Below are 22,464 nucleotides of genomic sequence, written 5' to 3' on the forward strand. Positions count from 1 at the left end.
ATAAGTCTTATTTTTAGTAGGTGCCAATAATCTATTTTGGCCTCTGTGTCTGCTTTTTTGTTAGCGTATATACTCGAGTATAAGCTGACCCAAATATCAGCCGAGGCACCTAATTTTACCACAAAAACTGCATTAAAATGTGCTGAAAAACTTGGCTTATACTCGAGTATATACGGTATGTTTAGTTGTGTGTTTATGTCTGTGTTAGGGCATTTAAGTTTGTCCCTACTTTTTCCTAGTAGATTTTTATTGTTCTGCTATCTGATTGATTTTGTATATTGACCTTATAGCGTGATTTATTTCCAAGAAAATTTTTTGTTGATTTAGCGTTTCTATGCATAGGATCTTATCATGTACAAATAGAGCGTGTTTTACTTCTTTGCCTATTTGAATGCCTTTGATTTCTTTTTGTTGTTTAACAGCTCTAACTAAGACTTCCAGCACAGTTTTTAATACGAGTGGTGATAAAAGACATTCTTGTCTGTTTATGTTACAAGGGGATGCTTTCAGTTTCTCCCCATTGAGTGGGATTCTCACCATTGGTTTTGTATATATAGCCTTTATTATGTCAAGGATTTTCTCTTCTATTTCTATTTTCTTGAGAATTTTTATCGGGAATGATTGTTGAATTTTTCCAAATGCGTTTTCTGCATCAATTATAATCGAGTAGTTCTTTTCCTTTGTCTTATTTATGTGGTGGATTACATTGTTTTTCTGATGTTGGACCATCCTTACATACCTGGTATGAATCCCAATTAGTCATAATTAATTAAAAAAATATATTGTTTAATTCTATTGGCTAGGATTTTGTTGAACGTTTTTGTGTCTATGTTCTTAAGGGATATTGGTCTGTAGTATTCTATTCTGGTAATGTCTTTGCCTGGTTTGTGTATCAGGGAATAGCCTCTTCATAAAATGAGTTTGGGTTCCTCTTCTGAGGGACCAACTCGTGCCCCTCTCAGGAAAGTAGCAGCTTGGAATAGAATATGGCCTGCCCAAGATGGCCTTGGGTGAAAGGAATGCTCTTCTCCTTTTGCCCTCCTTTGGCAGCCTACATAGATTGAAAAAAAAAAGTTTGGGAGTTTTTACTCCTTTATTTTAGAATAGTTTCTTAGTTCTGCACCTTTTCTTTTGTTGGGAGTTTAAAATGACCCAGTGTATTTCTTTTACGGATGTTGAGATTTTTATATCAGTCTATGCTGATTTAGGTAGGTTGTGTGTTTCTAGATATTTGTCCATGTGGCAGTTACATGACCTGTCAACTTGCGAAGGGGTGGAGTCTAGCCTGCCTGTCAAGATGCAGCTTGATGACCTCATATGGAGGCGTGGAGGAGATAAATAGCTCACTGGAGGCCAGCCACTCTGCTTATCTTCCTGCTGACAAGCCACATGAAGACCTCTGATGGATCCAGAACCCTGCAGCTGGAGGAGCCATGTGGAGACCCACACTAGCACTGAGAATCTTCCACTGCCACTGTATCCACAAGACTTTCCACCCATTGGTCTGTGATTTTCCTGTGTTCGGCCTCATTGCGTGGCTGTGTGAGTCTAAAGAGGAATTTATGCACTAGTATTGACATATAGGGTAATATCGGACTCATGGACTTGATCTGGACTGGGCTGGGATGTTTTCTTAATGTATAATTGCTCTTTGATATAAAGTTCTCTCTTACATATGCAATGTCTATGAATTTGTTTCTCTAGTCAACCCGGACTAAAACAGTCCATTTCAAATTTATTGGAGTACAGCCCTTCATAGTATTGCATTACTTACTACTTTTCTCATTCAGTTGGTTTTGATGTGATGTTGCCCATTTTATGTCTTCTGATATTTGTAATTAGAAATAAATATTTCAGAATATATAATTACATATTTTTGTGATTAATCACAAAATTATGTTCAATTTGTAATAATATCTACATATCAAATATTTATATTATGATTCATAACAATAGCAAATTACAGTTATGAAGTAGTAACAAAAATAATTTTATGGTTGGGTGTCACCACAGCATGAGGAACTGTGTTAAAGGGTTGCAGCATTTTGGAAAGTTGAGAACCACTGGTCTAAGAGGTCAAGTTCATTAATTGTTTTATTTAGTTATTTTGTATCTTTATTGAATTTCTTTTTGGGTTGTTCTAGATTTATTTGAAAGTGGTGTATTGAAGTCTCCTGCTATTATCGTATTATTGTATTTGTCTCTCTTCACCTCTAAGAATTTGATTAAGGGGCAGTTCTACCTTGCCCAGGAGGGTCGCTGTAAGTCAGCATTGACTTGATGGCAGTGAAAGTGATGCTACAGGGGATGCCTGATAGTGTTCTCTAACACAAAATGACAGTGATATTTCTAAGGTGAACCAGAGACATATATAAATCATAGATGCAGAAATGGAATTTGTGTTTGCACTTAATTCTATCCTCAGTTGATGAACAAGTAGTCTTATGACTGGCCGTGCTTGATGCTCTCATGAAGAAATCACTGTAGATATAGGTGCTATACTAAAGTGTGGTGAAGAAACTAAATGGTGCCTGGCTATCAGAAAGAATCGCATCTTGGGTGTTAATGGCATTTTTTCAATTAACCAGCCATCAAAATGAAGCGTAAACTAAGTCCACATGAAAGAAGCACACCATCCTGTGTGACCCAAGGATTATAAATTATATAGTCCAGAGCTAATAAAGGAATGATAACAGAATTTAAACTGTGAACCACCTGGCTTGTAGAAGGCTATGGATTATATTGGAAACCCCAAATCTATTTGCAGGGTCCACACATGGATTAAACCTCATAAAAATAATAATAATTTATAGCTTATCAAGGGTCCATGAGGGTGGGTGCATGGGGGAGGGAGTAAAAAACAATGAGTTGATACCAAGGGCTCAAGTAGAAAAAAATTATTTTGAAAAGGACGAGGGCAACATATGTATGGATGTGCTTGTCACAATGGGTGAATGGATTGTTATAAGAGCTGTGAGAGCCCCAAAATATGATTAAAAAAAACTACTCCCCATCCCCCTAAAAAAATAACCAAGGTTTAGGGGAAAGGTAGATATATTTCTATGACTCTTATCTCTGACAAACATTTGGAAGAAAGAAAAAAAAATTAAAACTGTGAATTTCCTGATGCTAGACAAATCTCCTCAAATATTTTATTAATATTGGTTTCAAAGAATCAAGCTCTGTGATAAGGCCGGTTTTACAATGGTTAGAACACTTGATTGCTAATGAAAAGTGGTGGTTTGAACCTACCAGCCACTCCACAGGAGAAAGATGAGGCAGTCCGCTTCTGTAAACATTTACACTTTGGAAACCCTGGGGAACCATTCTACTCTGTCACTGGGAGTCAGAACCACCATTGTTTGTCAGTGTGGCATACTGTAGTGGCCTGTGTGTTGTGAAAGCTAATGTCACTGATATTTCAAATACCAGCAGGGCAGTGGTGGACTTCAAGTGACTTAGCAACTGGTTTGCTGCCCTAGTGACCATTTTAAGTATAAAAAATGGTATATCGAAATGTAGTTTATTCTTTCATACAGTTAATATTAAATAAGAACGACAAAGAAGTACACAAAACTAGATCATATTATGAGAGTTTTAAGATATTAATGAAAAATATTAAATGATACCTGACAAAAACCAATTTTTTATTTAAAAAAAAATCTATTTGCAGGGTCCACATCTGGATTAAGCCTCCCATGAATCCCCTTTGATCACATTCATATTTGAGGAATGTGAATAGTCTTATTGTTAAATAGAGAGCATTGTAAAGTTAATTATGGCAGACATAGTTCGGTTAAAATGTGATATTTTAACATTTGATTTCCCTTTTTAAAAAAACCTGTTTCTGGTTTGTTTGTTTTTTTAAGTGGAGGGTGAATACAATTGGTGTCCAATTTTGCCAGCACCATATATTAAAGAGACTGTTTGTATCCCCACTGAATGGACTTTGACTCCTTGTCAAATTGATCACCAAATCCATTCTGATTCATAACAACTGTACAGAGCAGAGTCAAACTGCTCCCTAGGGTTTCCCTGGCTTAACTCTTTACAGGACCAGACAACTGCATCTTTCTTATTTGGCACCATTGGTGAGTTTGAACAATTGACCTTATAATGAAGAACCTCAAGGTCAGTAGTTCAAAACCACCAGTGGCTCCAAAGGAAAAGATGAGATTTTTCTACTCCTGTAAATAGTTACACTTTCAAAAACCACAGGGGCAGTTTACACTGTGCTATAGGGTTGCCAGTCGGGCAGAATTAACTTGATGGTAGTGAGTGTTTTGAGTTTAGTCTCTTATAATAAAGCAGTGTTTTATAATTTTTTTTGCATTTTGTGTTTCCAGTTAAGTTAGTTCCTAGGTATTTTATAGATTTGGGAGTGATTGTAAATGGCATTGTCTTCTCGGTTGTATGTTTTCAGTGTAATTTTGTTAGTGTAGAAGAACCCAGTTGATTTTGTTTGTTGATCTTATACCCTGCCATGTTAAGTTCTGTTACTTTCACTGGTTTTCTTGTGGAATCTTTCTTGTGGAATCATCTATGACTGCAAATAGTTTTGCTTCTTCCTTTCTAATTTTGGTACTTCTTATTCCCCTTTCTTGTCTTAGTGCCCTGGCTAGAACTTTTTGAGTACAACGTTGAATAAGACTGTTAATAATGAGTATCCTTGTTTTTCCTCTTTCTCGACTGGTGGTTTTGTCGGGTAACCTTTGGACTGCTGACTCCAACACTAGCTGTTCAAACTCACCGCCACTCTTCGGGAGAAAAATGAAGCTGTCTGCTCCCAGAAAGCTTCGGAAACTATGTAGCATCCCTGTGTGTTGAAAACTCTCAATGGCAGTGGGCTGGTTGGTTTGTGTCTGCTTGTTTGAGCTGTTTTGCTTTCCCCCTTGGTTTTTAATGGCAGCTTTTCTGGGTAAAGAATTCTTCGTTGGCATTTTTCCTTTCAGTATTTTATGTATGTTACTCCATTGTCTTCTGGCTTCTAGAGTTGCTAAGGAGATGTCCACATTGATGCTTTTGAAAGTCTCTTGTATTTTATATTGTTTTTCTTCTGCTACTTTCAGAATATTCTTATCGATTTTCAAGAATTTTATTAGCATATGGCGCACACACTTTTTGTGTGTCTCTTCTAAGTGGAGTTTGTGTAACTTCTTGTATTTGCGAATGCTTTCTTCTCTGTTCAGAAGTGGGAAATTCTTTTTGATTATCTTTTGGGAAATAGTTTTTGTGCCTTTGTTGTCATTGTGCTCTGGAATTGCAGTAGTAATTCTAATGTTTGATTTCTTAATTGAATCCCATTTTTCCTTTTGAGATTTTTTTTTAAACTTTCTTTGTTCTTTTTTCTCTGGAGACTTGATCAATTCAGTTATTTTGTCTTATAGTTCACTTATTCTGTCTTCTGTTTTTATTGTTGAAAACTTCCCTTGATTGTCTAAGTCAGCTGTGTGAGTCTTCAGTTCCTGTAGTTGTCTTTGTCTTTTTGGTGTTTTCATTTTCCATGTTGACTCTGGTTTTGTTCTTCCATTTGCTTCTTGCTCTTCGTTAGTTTGTTTTCAGTGTGCTTTTTGTTTTCTTTAAGCTTACTTAGCAGTGTATTCTGGAATGATCAATTCTTTTTTTTAATTAAAAGATCATTTTATTAGGGGTTCTTACAACAATCCATACATCAATTGTATCAAGCATATTAGTACATAGGTTGCCATCATTATTTTCTAAACATTTACTTTCTATTGAACCCTTAGTATCAGCTCCCCCCCCCACATGACCTCTTGATAAATTATGAATGATTATTATTTTCTTATCTTATAGTGACCGCTGTCTCCCTTCCCCCATGATATCTGTTGTTCATCCCCCAGGGGTGGAGGTGAAAGGGGTGGTGGTGGTTATGTGTTGATCGCAATGTTGCCCTCTTCCTTATCAATATTCCCATTCCTGTTCCTGGGTTCCATGTGTCATGAGCTCTTATCTCTTATCTGTACCTGTGTACATGCTCCAGTATAGCCCGCAGTGAAAGGCAGGATTAGGGGCATGATAGTGGGGGTGTGGTGGTGAGGAAACCTCAAGGACCCAGAGGAATATTGTGAGTTTTGTTGGTGCTATACTGTGCTCTGGTTGACTCATCCCTTCCTTGTGACCCTTCTGTGAGGGGATGTCCCATTGTCTACAGATGGATTTTGGGTCTCTGCTCTGACCCTCCTTGTTCTCAACAATATATTTTTTACATTTGTTTGGGGTCTTCTGATGCCTGTTACCCGATCCCATCGACACCTCGTGATCACACAGGCTGGTGTGCTTCTTCCATGTGGGCTTGTTGCTTCTCTGCTAGATGGCCACTTGTTTAACTTCAAGCCTTTAAGACCCGAATGCTCTATCTTTTGATAGCCGGGCACCCTCCGCTTATGATCAAGTCTTTAAATTATTGTGTTTTCCTTAGTTCATGTTTTGTTTTTGACTGGCCCTCCTGCTCTTGATTTTCATTTTACTATTATTTGTAAAACTATTTTTGTTTAAATTTTATGTATGTTCTGTTTTTTTCTGGCAACCATCTTGACTGGATGCTCTAGGGGCACAGTGGCCAAGTGTCCATTGTCAACCAAAAAGCTGGGGTACTTATTCACCACCCCAAGGGTAAAGTTAGACAAGACAAGCTTCCTCTGCCAAGATGTACAATCCCAAAACACATGGGGCAGCTCTTCTTAGCCCCATAGGGTTGCTCTCACTGCCATCTAGTTGATTACAGTGCTTGGTGACTTTATAGGGCAGAGTAGAACTGCTCCTGTGGGTTTCCATGACAGTCACTTTTTACAGGAATAGAATGTCTTATCTTTCTCCTGAGAGAGGCTGGTGATTTCAAACTGCCAACCTTGTGGTTAGCAGCCTTATGTGTAACCCACTACTGCAACAGGATTCATACTAGTTTGCTATGAGTCAAGATTTACCCAGTGGCAGGGATTGGCATCTTTTGAGAATTGCTACAGGGAATTCTTATCCTTTGGACTTTTTTCACTGTTGATTTAGGAGTTATGGATGCGTTATCTTTGGAATTCAGTATGCATGTGTAGGGGAGCGGTTTAACTGGTCACAAGCACTGACATAATTGATGGGGCTCAACTTTGCTGTGGTGAATGAGGCTGACTCTGTTCTTGCCCTCATGGATGCTCCTGCATAGGCTCACCTCATGGTATCCTGCTGTAAGAAGTTTCCATTTATGCTGACCTGTCAAGCTGAAGTACTCCTTTTGTCCTGCTGTGCTTGCTCTTCCTCCCACTCCCGTGCTTGCCTGTTTTGGGCTGCAGTGAGATTCAACAGCACTTTTACGCAGTGCTGCTGTTTCCCTTTGCCCCTTTCTAGTTGTGTGGCCTGTGAACTTCCACAACCAGTTAATATTCCTTTAAACAAATTGGGCTACAACTTCCTCAGATTACCACCTTTTCTGTGCTCCCTGTTTGGGGTGTTACTTAGCCAGAATGGCTGCAATGAGTGAGCACTCTTGATGTCAGTGTGTTGGTTCTCCTAGTTTCTGTGCCATCCCTGCTTCTCTTAGCTGCCATCCAGAAAGTTCTGTGATCTCAGTCTGGGCTTGCAGTTATTCATTGTTCAGTAAGTAGGTAGTTGGAGGAGAAGACAGGAGCTTCCATTCACACTTCCATCTTGCTCTGCCTCTTATTTTACTCCAAAGCAAGCTCACTGCTACCAAGTTGGTTTTAACTCATAACAATTCTGAGACTGAATCTTTACCAGCATAGACAGCTTCACCTGTTTCTCTCAGAGTGGCTGGTGGTTTGAAGTCCCGACTGTTGATGGAAGTCTTCACGTTTTTAACTGTTCCTTTTATTTAGTAATTATTTCATTGCTGTTGTCTCTATTTGGTTTTTGCCGTTTAAGGAACAACAACTAAAGAAGATCACAGCAAAACAAAAACATCTTGAAACCACCCTTGGAAGAGCAGAGGTAAAAGTTGAAATAGATTCTGTCAGCGTGGAGGAAGATGCAGGTAAGGAATCTTTGACCCATTTTACTGTGCTCTTGAATTGATGCCTCTCCTGAGTGGAGAGGATTTTGTTCAGCCTTTGCTGGATTGTGAGGAAAATGCATCTCTTGGCCTTTACTGTCAAAACGGAAATTTCATCCTCCACACCTGCAAAAACAAATCTGTTCAGTCATATGAGGTTTTTAGAGAACAAAAGTAAAAAATTTTACTTAACTCATTAGAGGTTTCTGTTGTAAACTTTGTTTTATACTTAATAAATTGGAAATTTAGTATGTTTTATGTAGTTAATTTGGTAAGAAAACTAACATCTTGATTGAATTATGTACGTCTTCATTATATTGCAAGCTCAGCATCATCAATTAGCTTCCATATAATTGTTTTTATATATCTTTATAAAACATTTTACAGGCTTTTCAAGCATCAATTTTTTAAAATGCCATCTTTATATGAAAATAATAATCTATAACTTATCAAGGGTTCATGAGGGAGGGCGAAAAATGAGCTGATATCAAGGGCTCAAGTAGAAAGAAAATGCTTTGAAAATGATGATGGCAGCATACGTGCAAATGTGCTTGACACATGGATGTATAGATTGTGATGAGAGATGTAAGAGCCCCCAATAAAAGTACTTAATAAAAAGAAATGCCATCTTTATTTGGGCTACACGGGGCCATGCAGTCTTCCTTGAATGGTCATTTTTTGGAAAACCTTTTAGGAAACTATGTGGCTGTGGAGCTAAATGACTGTTGTCATTTCCTATGTGTAGACAGAGAGAACAGAGATTATTTACAGCTACTCAGTCATTTGCTGCTTGAAATTCAAGCCTTCTTGGTATTTCAGATCTTCAAGCAAATATCTTCTACTAGCTCCATAAGTTTGCTATCGTAAGATGATAGAATTTTTAAGAATTTGTTGAGGCAATAGAAAAAAGATTAGATGTGCTTTTAATGTTCAGTCTAAGAATTGGCTAGGCCTACCGCTAGTGCTTTCTGCTGCTTGGCTCCATTTTCCTTATTGGAGACAGTTTTTGTTTTCTGTTGTTCACCTGTGTTACAACTTTAGTCAGTCTTTGCCTAGAGTCGGTAGTCAGTTCTCCAGATCCAGACTCTCCCTGTCGCCTGTGCAGCCTGACACTTCCCGTGTCTCTCTCTCTGGGTTTTCTGACTACTTCGGTTCAATTATTTTTGGTCAGCTCTTCCGGCCATATTTTAAATGTTTATGTCTGTGGGGATTTTTTGATTCTCTCCCTGAATAATCCCATCTACTTATCATGGGCGATTATAGCCACCAATGTAATACCAAACAAACCAACTGCCACCCAGTTGGGTTCTACTCAGAGAGACCCTACACAGGGTTTCCAAGGCAGTGACTCATTATGGGAGCAGACCACCTCTTCTTTCCCCCATGCAGTGGCTTGCAGGGTTGAACTGCCCACCTTATAATTAACAGTTCACCACTTACCCTATAGCGCCACCAGAATTACAGTACCTAACAAGCCTGTAGATTTCTGACCATGACCTTTGTTCTTAACTCCTGGTTCCTAATGTACCTGTCTATCTAGGCATTTGCAAACCCTTCAAACTCTTGGCTTCTCTTGCCACCTTTCTTCCAATGCTTTTTCCCTTCATTGGTACTCTGAACCCCATCTGAGATAGTTATAGAACATAGTGTTTAAGAATCCCGACTTGTGCACTCAGCTCTACTTTCCCTAGGTGTGGACTTTGGCTATGAACCATAACCTCCATCATTCTGTTTTGTGCCCATGAAATAGGCATAACAGCAGCTGACCTTTCACTTTCTGCTCACTTGTTTCCCTGAGCTTTCTTTTTCCCTCATTCTCTACATGGTGAGCCATTCCATGAGATTGTTGTGAAGATTATCAGCAGGGAATTCTTTCCTAGTGTTAGATCCAATGAGGATAAATGGAAGAAGAAAAAACAAAGAAACTGTGAAAATTGACTTTGACCTCTTTCACCCCGGATGAGAAAGGTCTGAGATGAGGCAAGTGTGCTTATTGTCGAACATTTCACTGGATGTTCTTAACCAGTTAAGTATTGGAAGAAAAAAGCATAAAGATTCAGAAAATCAATATTTACAGATTATATTATTATTATGTAGAGGAGTCAATGAATATTCTTCCATTGGTAGTATTATTTGATTGTAACATAAGGTCAGTATATACAAATCAGTTGTATTTCCATATAACTAAAATAAAATTTTAATTTAATAAAGATGCCAATGCCAGCAAAATTTTAACACCTAAGAGAGATGTTAAGAAAAGAAAGAAATCTTAACAACAACAACAAAGTAATTTTATGTAATATTTCTACATTAAAGGCTATGAAATAGCACCAAGAAATTAAAGAAGACCTAAATAAATGGAGAGAAACATTATGATCATGGATTAGAAGATTCAGTATAGTAAAGATGTCAGTTCTGATGCCAATCTGTCATTTCATTGCAACTTCAATAAAAATTTTTGGGTTTTGGAAGGGACTAGGTTGAGCTGTGATATTTGCAAGCAGATTCTAAAATTTACATGGGAATGCATTGAGCCAAGAATAACCAATGCAGTCCTAAAGAACAAGATGTTAAAACTCATTATTAAGCTGTAGTAAATTAGGATCATGTAGTTTGGGCACAAGGATAGATCAATGGGGCAGAATAGAGAGCCCAGCAGAGAGCCACCCATATATGAGCATTTGATTTATGGCAAGAGGCAGGCCAGTGAATTGAAGGAGAATAGTGTTTTTAATAAGTGGTGTTAGTTTAAACTGTATGAGAATAATGGATTTAGACTCCTTGCACCATATAAAAAAATAAATTCTAAATGAATTGTATTTCCAAGAGTGAATAGTAAAGCAAAGCTTTTGAAATATGACATAAAAACACTTTTATGATCTTGGGCTAGGGAAAGACTTCGTAAACAGGATACAAAAATGCTCACTATAAAGGAATAAACCTATTAAATGGACTACATAAGACTAAGAATGTTGGTGTCAAAAGATAGTGTTAAGAGAGTGAAAAGGCAGGCTGTGGTTTGGGAGAAAATACTTGTAGTATATGTATAAATCAGAACACTTGTATCTAGTATGGGTTAAAAACTCCTAGAAATCATTTTTTATAAGAAGACAGACAAAGAGAAAAGTAGATACAATACTGAAATCTTTTCTTAATGAAAAAAAAAAAAAATCCCAAAGATTGTGAAACCTACTGGTTTACCAGCATTCAAGGCATTTACGTTCATTAGTCTTCAGAGAAGTGCAGCTTAAAGCCACAGTGTGATACCACTGTGCATACACCAGAAGAGCACGAATGATGTGAAAACTACGTGGAATACTTAGAACTCTTACACGCTGATGCAACTGCAAATTAATAAGCCGCTTTAGAAAACGATTTGCAGTGTATGTTACACTAAAGGTTAACCAGCTCAAATAATGGTATCCATATATTCTCACAGTATGTTCATAGGAACACTATTCTCAGTAGCTAAAACCTGCAAATTATCCAAGTGCCTATCAATAGTAGAGTGGGAAAATGGAGGTACATTCACATAATAGAATACTAACAGTGAGAAGAAATGAACTACAATTACATTCAACAAGTGAAAATTTCAAAAGCTTCTGCCAAAGAAGCTAAACACGAAGTGTACAGATATTTCCATTTCTAAAACTTAGATTTCTTGGGCAGCGTAGTCATGACTTAGGGGTGAGCTTATAAATGGAAGGGGACACCAAAGGCACCTGGACATGCTAGTGATGTCTGTTTCTTGATTTGAGTGCTGGTATATGGGTATGTTTTCTCTGATGGCTCATTAGCTGTACATTTATGACTTGTGCACTTTAATGGATTCATGAAAATCTAGCTGGAGCATTATTAGTGTAAAAGAATCTGAGATTTTAGAATATGGATTCTTTCTGATTAAGCTATTACTTCCTTTGGTATTTTTGTGGTATGGTAAAGTAATTTTGCCAGAGAGTAATCCCCACTAATGAAACTGATAGTGCTTCAGGGTTTGTACTTATTATGGCATAACTTCCCTATTCGTCTACTACAGTAAGGCCTATTAGGCTTTTCTTCAATGATGGAAATGCTATATATTGGTGTTCTATAGCTGCAGTATGACTGTTAGCCACATGTAGCCATTAAGGACCTGAAATGTAGGCAATAAAAATGTGGAACTGAATTTTAAATTTGAGTTTATATAGTTACATGTACCGCTAACTCTCATATTGAGAGTTAATGTTTATATTTCCTACTTAGGTGCATGCTGATTCTCTAGGTGTCTGTTTACTTTCACCTCTTTAATTCAGGCCCATTTGAATGCTAGTATTTGCAATGATGTGACAATTTGGGAGAGTGTTTCTGCATAGTCTATTCTTCCTTGATAAAGAAGACATCACTAAATAAGTCTGTCTTTGGATGCACAGGAGAGGATATTTATAATGGTGTATCTTGCTGAAAGGGTATTGAAAAATCAGTTTAAACAGGACTATTTTGAATATAACACAATCTATCCTGTAATAAATTGCACTCCATTTTCCATATCTATTATGTTCTTGTACATTAATGATTTAAAGGAAAAATCTTATGTGTGCTAAGCAATGAACTGCTAACCACACCATCAGCAGTTCAAACCCACCAGCTGCTTTTCAAGAGGAAGATAAGGTTGCTAAAGATTTACAGTCTCAGAAACCCTATATAGAGTTGCTATGAGTTGTAATTGACTCCATGGCAGTGGGTTTGTTTTAGTTTTTTTTTAATATATATATATATTGAAAGGAGCCCTTCTGGTGCAGTGGTTAAGTGCTCACTGCTGTCTTGAAGATGTGGTCAGACTCACTCCTCACTGTAGAAGAAAGATCTCCAGTCTGCTTTGTAAAGATTTAAAGCCTTGAAAACCCTACGGGCAGTTCTGCTTTGTCCATAGTGATGCTTTAAGTTGGAATTGATGCTGTAGCAATGGGTTTAATATGTACTGAATAACCGACTCTGCCCATGTGTTGTTGGTTTTGCAGAGCCAGGACCATCCTGCCTGGGGAGCATGCTTATGCCTGCTCAGGAGACTGCCTGGGAGGAGCTCATCCGCACGGGCCAGATGACACCTTTTGGTACCCATATCCCTCAGAAGTTGGAGAAGAAACCTAGGAAACTAATGCTCAATGAAGTATCAGGCTTTGAAAAGTATTTGGCAGATCAAGCAAAACTGTCTTTTGAAAGAAAGAAGCAGGTTTGTAATAAAAGAACAAGGAGAAAAGCTCAAGTCTCAGCTGCTTCTGAGTTGAATCTAACACTAAATGAAAATAAACAAAACCAGAGAAGAAAAATTCTCTCAAAAACAGATAAGTGTTTAAAAAGGCATATCAAGAAACTTCAGAAGAGGGCTCTTCAGTTCCAAGGGAAAGTAGGGTTGCTAAAGGGGAAAAAACCACTAGAAGCAGATAAGAAAGGGGAAGAAGGAGCCTTCCAGAGTGATGAGTCTGATTACATACCCAAGGAAGAGGAGATGGAAGAAATGGCTGAGTCCGACCTGTCTGAAAGTGTTGATTATGAATTGAAACCTCTGCGCAGGCGTCAGAAACAGCAGAAAAAAGTCACAGCGCAGGAGATTGATGAACAATTTTCCCCAAGTTCTGAAGAAGAAATTGAAGCGGCAGAAGGACGTGGGGGAGGTCGTAAAACAGTGAGATGCCGAGATGATGGAGATGAAGATTATTTTAAGCAGCGCTTAAGGTCAGTCAGCAAAGATAGATGGAAGTACTTGTTTTGTCTCAGGCAGCAGACTTAAGAATACATAAAAATTGTAGATATAGTTTATTAGCCTCCTGTTGTCCAGGATTTTCTGTAGCCTTAGCCAGCTGGAACCAGCAGAGACCCTGAGTCCTCTGACCCAAACCTAATGTTTATACTTCTAAGTCTTCATTCACATTTGGAGTGGGGTGGTGGTGGCAAAGCTTAGGGAAGAAAAGCTTAGTAGAAAGGCTGGAGTAGAGGCCTGAATGAGGCTTGAGCTGACTGACTCTGACATTGAGAATGGTCGCCCCGAACAGTGCTCAGGGAAACAAAACAGTTGGCTTTCTTTCAAAGTAGCAAAGTCTATTGTTTTTGAGAACATTCTTTCAAAAAGCTAAAATTTATTTCAGATTTAGTATATGGAAGAAAAGCGTGCTTTCTTTAAGTTCTTCTTTGTTTTGATAAAGTAGTTATCTACAGAATCATAAACCACTGCCATGCCAAAACTGTACTTAAGGAATATAGTATGCACTTCCTTCTCATTGCACTTATGGGTAAAATGTCAACTTCCTTTTTTACTGTATTTCTACTGTACAGTGTATGCTTCCTTTTAACTCTTAATTTTATACCAGAGATTGACCCTGCTTTTATGTCATTGACTTTGTCAGCATACAATAAAGGTAATGTATAAGAAAAGATAAATGTATATCAGAAATCAGTGCTATGTATTACTATGTACTTTGTGAGCCATAAAAATGTGGCTTAACGGTTTCTCAAGTGGTTCTGTTGAATGGCACACAGGCCATATACATTCACTTACTATGTTAGACAGGGTTCTCTAGAGTGATAAAACCAAATTGCTGATAATTAAATATATTTATTTATAAAGATAATTAGATATATAACAAGAAATGAACTGTTAAATCATATACAGATAAATATATAATACAAGAAATGAACGGTTAAATTATAAAGCACTACAAATGGCTCAGTGCAACTAACTCCCATGAGAGAGTTGTGAGAGACTAGCAGTCCTTCAAGTCTAGTCTGCTGCCAGATCTCCCTCTATTTATAGAGAGGCGCTATCTCAGCACAGAAGCCAATCACAAGGCAGATCACCACCTGTCAACTAACCACCAGTCCCAACTGCTAGTCCCCAGTTCCAGAGATGTCTTAAAGGGACTTCAACTTACAGCGACACAGTCCACAGGCTAGGCATCCCACAGGTAGTGTAGCCTATAAATTGAGGCACAGAACAAGCAAGGCAGCCAGCCGCACACTGGTCCGATGATCAAAGAGCAAGAGACAAGAAAGGTGAGGCTCACCGAGCCATTTATCTCTCCGCCCTTCAGTTAATCCTACTTGTGTTTATCGGCCAGGTGGCACAATAAACTATCTCACTTACTAAGCAATTTAGAGTGAAAAAAATAATCTGTCTAGCTTTAGTAACAGATTATTCTTTTATGTTTGTTCCTAGGGATGGCTTTTTCATAATCCTAAATATTTTTTCCCTATTTCTCAATTTGGGGAATTGAGGGGGGAGACCTAGTTTATAGTGTTTATCGTAGCTTTCTACCAGCTTCAGTATATGAAGATTTACCTCATCTTATCCTTCAGTTCTTTGGAACTGCTGATATTCTCTGCCCATTTTGCCACACACATTCTATAACATTTTAAAAGTAGATGCAGCCTGTTGTTGTTGTTAGGAGCCATGGAGTCAGTCAGACCCATAGCGACCCTAGGCATAACAGAAGGAAATACTGCCCAGCCCTGCGCCATCCTCACTTGTTTCTGTGCTTGACCCCATTGTTGCAGTCACTGTGTCAACCCATCTGGTTGAGGGGCTTCCCCTTTTCCCTGCTCCTGTGTTTTACCAAGCATGACGTCTGTCTCCAGGGACAGCAAGTGCAAAGTATGTACAATGAACTCTCAACATCCTTGCCTCTAAGGAGCATTCTGTCCATTCTTCTTCAAGATAGCTTGGTCTGTCCTTGTAGCAGTTCATGGTACTTTCAGTATTCTTTTCCAGCACAACAAATCAAATTAATTATTCTTCATTCAGCTTTAGTCAGTGTCCAACTTTCACATGCCTATGAGGCAATTGGAAATACTGTGGGTTCGGTCAGGCGCACCTTAGTCCTCAAAGTAACATCCTTGCTTGATCCCCAAAGAGATCTTGTATAGCCGATTTACCCAGTGCACTGCATTGTCTTTTCATCTCCTAACTGCTGCTTCCATGAGCATTGATTATGGATCTAAGCAAGACAAACTCCTTGACTTCAGTCTTTTCTCCATTTATGATGTTACCTGTAGGTCCAGTTGTGAGCACTTTGATCTTCTTTATATTGAGTCATAATCTATACTGATGACTGAAATCCTTGATCTTCATCAGCAAGTTCTTCAAGTGCAGCATAGTTCTTTAAAAAAATAGTTCATAGATCTAACGAACTGACCCATGCTCAGTTCTCTAGAGGGGTTGCATTCACATTCTAGTGCTACCTTATGTAGAAAAATAAAGTTGAAGAGTCACTTAAATTTGTCATTTCTCATAGTTGCCTTGAAGTTATTTTGCACATTAATATTGATAAAATTGAGGAGTATGGCACAAATACTCCTGTGTCTTTTTCTTAATTACTTTAGAAAATTAATAAGCATTCATCTCAAATTATCGATTTGAAATGGGACAATATACTCTTTAATTGAATTGGCTCAATATTAAATATAGTTTAACTATATCAGTATTTTGATGAAGAGCAATTTATTTTGATGGCATTTTAAATAAGGGTTTAGTTTAAATGCATGACAATAGTTTTTCTCAATAATGTTAAGATTCTAAAATGGTTTTTATTCCTATTATAAGCCTTTTTTTTTTTTTTTTGGCTAATGTTACAGTAAAACTTCAAATTTCAGAAACAAAAATAGTTCTAATTGCCACCAAAATACTATAACTCTGAAAATTTGCTAGCTTGGTCTTGAAGTCTTCTAAATTGCAGTTATCCACACTGTATTCTTGTATGAAATCTCCTTGACTCTTTGGAAATGGGCTCACTAAAAGAAAAATTAAAAAGGCGAGGACTGAGAAGCATATTCAGAACATTTTAGAACTGCTCACCACTTTTCTTGATATTTTGTTACTTATTAATTTTCTCTATACAGAGAGTTCACAGTTATAAACATCCTGCTTAAATATAACCCGTGACAAACCAACCCCAGTAAAGCCTATTATGTTGAAAACTACAGGTGTGCACAATGGTCCTTAGTCGCAAGCACATGCTCCTTTTTGACACATATCAAAGTGTCACAAACATTGTTACTATTATTATTACTGTATTATTCGGTTTAACATATGTTAGTGTATCTGGAGGTGTTTTTTAATGTTTCTCATGCATAGAGAGAAGTACATTACGTGCTAAGGTAAATAACTGACTGAAGGACATTAGCTAGAACAGCACCCAACTGTTCTAACATCAGTACAAACATGACTTAAAGACAGACAAAAGAATGGAACTCATTCAAATCTGGGAACTTTCTGTAGACTTACTGAAATTATACCGTTCCCATGAATGAAGAAAAAGATTACTTCTTAGGATTGGACTGATGATCTGAATTATGCTGTATATCTTACATTAAAAATGAGGTTTTCTTGGTGATTAGACTATAGAAGTATATATATCCAGACTAGGCACATTATATTGAATGTGAACTCTTAGAAGTGAGTACAAATGATTCTGAGACAGCTCAGATTCATATTTTCTTAATGTTAGATCCATAGGTCTTTAATTAGCTCTCGGTTATTACATCTTTGTTTTAGCTCACTTTCAGTGGCAATTTTATATCAAACCTTTCCTACAGATGAACTTTGTCTGGCACTGGGCAATAATAGCAGTGATTCTGCTGTCTCCAGTTAGCCTAAAAACCTAGAATAATCTTTAACCCTTCATCATTTTTAAACTTCTTATGCATTTTTTAGAAGTTTTGCAAGATCAGCTACCTGAATTTAGAGACCACCTTAAGACTAGAGTTGACATATCGAACACTACTGACTGAAGACCAGATGAGTTGTGTGATGAATTCAAGCTCATCATGCGTAAAGGAAGCAAAAGGACATCGAAAAGACAGGGTAGAAAGAAAAGACCAAAGTGGATGTCAGAAGGAACTCTGACACTTGTTCATGGAGGTAGAGAAGTTAAAGCTACTGGAAGAAATTATAAACTCAAAGAACTCAACAGAAAATTCAAAGTATTATTACCTGAAATGTACAAAAACCTGAAGTTATAGTCAAAAGGAAAGAAGATGGTCAGCATATCTCAAACAAAATTAACCCTCACCTTTCAATATTGAAGGATTCTATGGGCAAAATATTGAACAATAAAGAAAAGCATCAAAAAGAGGATGGAAGGAATACAGAGTAACCAAGAAGAATTGGTGGCCATTGAACCATTTTAAGAGGTCAAGAACTGAAGATAATTGAAAGAAAAAGTTGCACTGAAAGCATTGGTGAAAAACAAGTCTCACCGAATTGACAGAATCCCCATGAAAATGTCCCAACAGTTTGATGCAGTGCTGGAGGCACTTACTTGTCAACAAAACAAGTTGGAAGATAGCTACCTGCCCAACTGATGGGCCGAAATCCGCATCTGTGCCCATTCCAAAGGAAGATGCCTCAAAAGAAATAGGAAATTCTTAAATGACTTGATCACACCTAGCAACTTATTCCCATTCCGAAAACCTCTTAAGCATCTAGAATCGTTGGTGAAGGTACCACTGTTTGAGGATTACCATGCTTTTTTGTCTGCTCTAGCCCACAGTCAAGTTTGATGTTACTGCCGGAGTTAATTCCCACCCCCACCCACTAGAGAGTTCAGGAAAGTCACTTCAGTAGGTGGTGCTTGATCTCAAACTTTCTGGGACATTGGATTAGTGAGATCACAGCAATTTGATTTGTGTATGAAAATATGACAATATTAAGATTTTAAAACTACCTAGTCTTCTGTTGTTTGTTTTTTATTTTTCTATATTTCATTTAACTTTTTGATTCTGTGCTTACATATCTGTGTTCATTGCTTTAATAATAAACTGAACACACTTTGTCACAATTCTTAAAACTTAAATTCTCACAACCATTTAGATAAATATTATTTTGTGAGATAATATCTCAATTGTATGAGGTTCAGAGAAGCTAATGACCTTGCCTACTTTTCTCGCTCTTAGAAGGATTTGAAGCCAAAATTGTTGAATTTGGTGGGATAGCTATTATCTAGATCTGACCACAAGGTGGTGCCAAAAGTCAGCACATGGCCATCGCCATCTCCACCTCCATGGGTGGGAAACCAACCCCAAATCCTAACCCAGAGATTTGGGAGTTGTTTGAGAGTTAGTCTCGGAAGCCCACTGGGACAGTTCTATCCTGCTCTTTAGAGTCACTGTGAGTTGGCATTAGCTTGATCAGCGTTAAGTTTTGTTTGTTTGTTGTTATTAGGGGTCTAGGAGACCTGACAAGTATGGTGAGAATGAGGATAGAATTTGCCTCATGCTCATGTGTCATTTGGGCCTGTTGTACCTAGATTTTAATACATTATTTTTATCCTAAACATTTTCCTTATCTATATTGTACATTTACTTTGGACTGAGGGAAATCTCCACATGATATAAATATTACAAAGTATTTTCTAATAGTTGCAAGGCTTAATCCTTTGGGCAAATCAGTCATCAGGGCCCTCCCACTTGAGCTCTGTGGCTTCTGTGGCAAGGTGAGCTGGATCCTGTGGTTGTGGGTTCGGTGTCGCATATGCGGGATTCTGGGAAGAGAAGGCTGTGAGAAGTCATGTCAAGTAGGGGAAATGTTAAAAGTCTAGTAGATTTGGAAATTTGGAGCTAAATTGTCTCAATTTCATAGATTTTATGAAGTCTCTTTCTCCTCTTTGTCTAGAGCTGAGGCCTGGCCCTATCTGCACTGGTGGTGTTCCGGCTATTCCTCATTGTGTTCTTATTTCAGTTGGTGGTGACTCAGGACATTGAGGTTATAATTTGGCAAAGGTTATAATTTGAGAAATGCCAAATTACATTGTAGAGCTTGATTTGTGGTACTCTTTTATATTCAAACACCGCTCTCTCTGAACATCTGAACTTTTTATTAAGTATAAGCCTAAATTTGTTCTAGAAATTTTAATACAATGATTTGAAAACCTCATTCTACTTCTAGCTCTGCACACACCTTCTTCTCTCAACTCCTTTGCATACTTGTCAGCATCAGTCTTCATTTACTCCAGAAGTCCTGGGCCCTAGCTCAAGGGTGCTTCATCTGTTAGTATGTGCCAATTAAGCTCATCCAGATAGACCATAAAAAGGCAGATAAGAAAAGCAAAAACACTGAGTATCTCAATTTAGCAAATTGGACTGATCTGTAAGGGATTTCTGATTGTCTAGAAGAGAAAAACCTATTGCACTACAGAATTGCAAATTATATCAAATACCCAGCTTGGTGCTTGAATGTGTGTGTGTGTGTGTATGTATGTATGTGTATATATATATATATATTTGCTTGAATATATATATTTTTTCACTGTTTTTTTTTTAAATCATTTTATTGGGGCTCATACAATTCATCACAATATATAGATCAATGGTGTAAAGCACACCTATACATTTGTTGCCCTCATCATTCCCAAAATTTGGTTTCCTCTTGGGTTCCCGGAATCAGCTCATTTTCCGGGCAGTGTAATATAAGATATAATAATAATTTATAAATTATTAAGGGTTCATGGGGGAGGAGGAAGGGAGGGGGAGGGGAAAAAAGGAATATATTTTAAAAAATCAAATTGTACTCACTATTCCTCTGATGTAGAATTTCTTTTATGAATGTGACAAATATGGAGAACGATCTTGATATTTAAGTTTTATCCTTCATTAAGAATGATTTAATTGTATGACAGTTTTTTTTTACCTCCAAGTCAGTAGTTATACCTCCAAGCAGAGTTATACTTCTAAGAAGGTAGTGACCCTTGCAATAGAGAAATTAAAACAGAGCAGTTGACTCATTTTCCAAGGCAGTTCAGTATGGAGTTGACATTTTGGAGAGGGCATGTCCATTTTATTTACTTTCATATGACCTTAACACAAAAACCAAAGTCACTGCCATTGAGTATTTTATTGCTCCTATTAATATGTATACTTTGCCTTTTTGTGAGATGCTCTAAGCAATTGCATACATTGATTTGTCTGATGTTAAGTGTATCTTATGTGATTGTTCACTCCAGATTATATGTAGTCAAAAAAACTTTACACCAACTTTATTATTCCTTGGTAAATTTGACAAGTGTCCAATGAAAAATGGATTAAAAAATCATTTATTGGGGGCTCGTACAACTCTTAACACAATCCATGCATCCATCCATTGTGTCAAACACATTTGTACTTTTGTTGCCATCATCATTCTCAAAACATTTTTCTGCTTGAGCCCTTGAAATCAGCTTCTCATTTTTCCCCTCCCTCCCTCATGAGCCCTTGATAATTTATAGATATTTTTTTTCATGTCTTAAACTGATCGATGTCGCCCTTCATCCACTTTTCTGTTGTCCATCCCTCTGGGAGGGGCTTATAGGTAGATCATTGTGATCGGTTCCCCCTTTCTCACCCCACCTTCCCTTACCCTCCTGATGTGGCAAATCAATATTGGTTCTGAGGGGTTTATTTGTCTTGGATTCCCTGTGTTTCCAGCTCTTATCTGTACCCATGTATATACTCTGGTCTAGCCAGATTTGTAAGGTAGAACTGGAGTCATGATAGTGAGGGAGAAGTGGGGAGGAAGCATTAAAGAACTAGAGGAAAAGTTGTGTGTTTCATCGGTGCTGTATTGCACCCTGACTGGCTCATGAAAAGTGGGTTTTTCCTTACCCTGGTAGTATTGAGGTCACAAAGGAAGTAATCTTTTGTCCTTTAATCTTTTGCACTGACATTTAAAAAACAAAATTTTAAAATAAGTCTTAGAATTTGGTTTGCTCTCTGGCAATTATTTTTACTATGTGGCAATTAAAAGACATTATTGACACTTTGGCATTATGAGAAAAAGGACAATTCTAGGGAGCTTGAAAAATACTTTTTCTCTTTTAATTTTTGTTGTTGCTGTTGAACCATTTTAAGGGTACAATTCATTTGTACAATACAAGTAACATTAATTATGCTCAGCATATTGTTCATACCATTGCTACAGTCTCTTTACAATTTTCATAAACCTAAGCAGAAACTCAGTATCTGTGGTGCAGTAGGTTGCTGCTCCCCGCCCCCAACTGTTTTATTGGCATATAATTCATATACAATATGATAGTTCAGTTACATCAAGAAGAGGTGTGCAGTCATCACCACAATCAGTTTTAGAACATTTTCTTCATCATTATTGTTCCCCATTTCCCCACAACCTGCCCTGCCACACCCCCAAAGGTCCACTGATCCAGTTATTATCTCTATAGGTTTACTTATCCTGGATTTCATATACATATAAAAAACACTGCAATAACAAAGTAAAGCATAAAATGCTTTTATGTGACCTTTCTTATCATGATTTTGTTAACTCTCACCAGATGACTGGTGACAGCTATGCAGATCAGGTACACATGGCCCACTAAGGGCATTGGATATCTCACTAATAATATAAATAAGGTGTATGGAATAATAATGACTAGGTTGCTTAGCTTTGTCATCCCACTGGGCTTAAAAAGAGTCATTGTGGTGGAAAGGAC

The 22,464-nt window shown here is 37.6% G+C and overlaps 1 protein-coding gene and 1 non-coding gene across 2 annotated transcripts in view; both read left to right on the forward strand.

The window, feature by feature from the left end:
* ERCC6 (ERCC excision repair 6, chromatin remodeling factor) overlaps window positions 1-22,464 on the forward strand; it is a 111,281-nt gene that overhangs the window by 19,308 nt on the left and 69,509 nt on the right. Inside the window, exons 4-5 of the mRNA XM_045283654.1 lie at window positions 7,891-7,999; window positions 13,015-13,729. Of these exons, the coding sequence (XP_045139589.1) occupies window positions 7,891-7,999; window positions 13,015-13,729 (824 nt within the window). The remainder of the gene's footprint in view (window positions 1-7,890; window positions 8,000-13,014; window positions 13,730-22,464) is intronic.
* LOC115873150 lies at window positions 920-1,059 on the forward strand. Its single transcript, XR_004048252.1, has one exon. It is a non-coding gene; the product is annotated as a small nucleolar RNA SNORA67 (small nucleolar RNA).

Source organism: Echinops telfairi, unplaced genomic scaffold, assembly GCF_000313985.2.
Source record: "Echinops telfairi isolate 266 unplaced genomic scaffold, ASM31398v2 ScPeMD7_7465;HRSCAF=8503, whole genome shotgun sequence".
NCBI classification, from domain to species: Eukaryota; Metazoa; Chordata; class Mammalia; order Afrosoricida; family Tenrecidae; genus Echinops; species Echinops telfairi.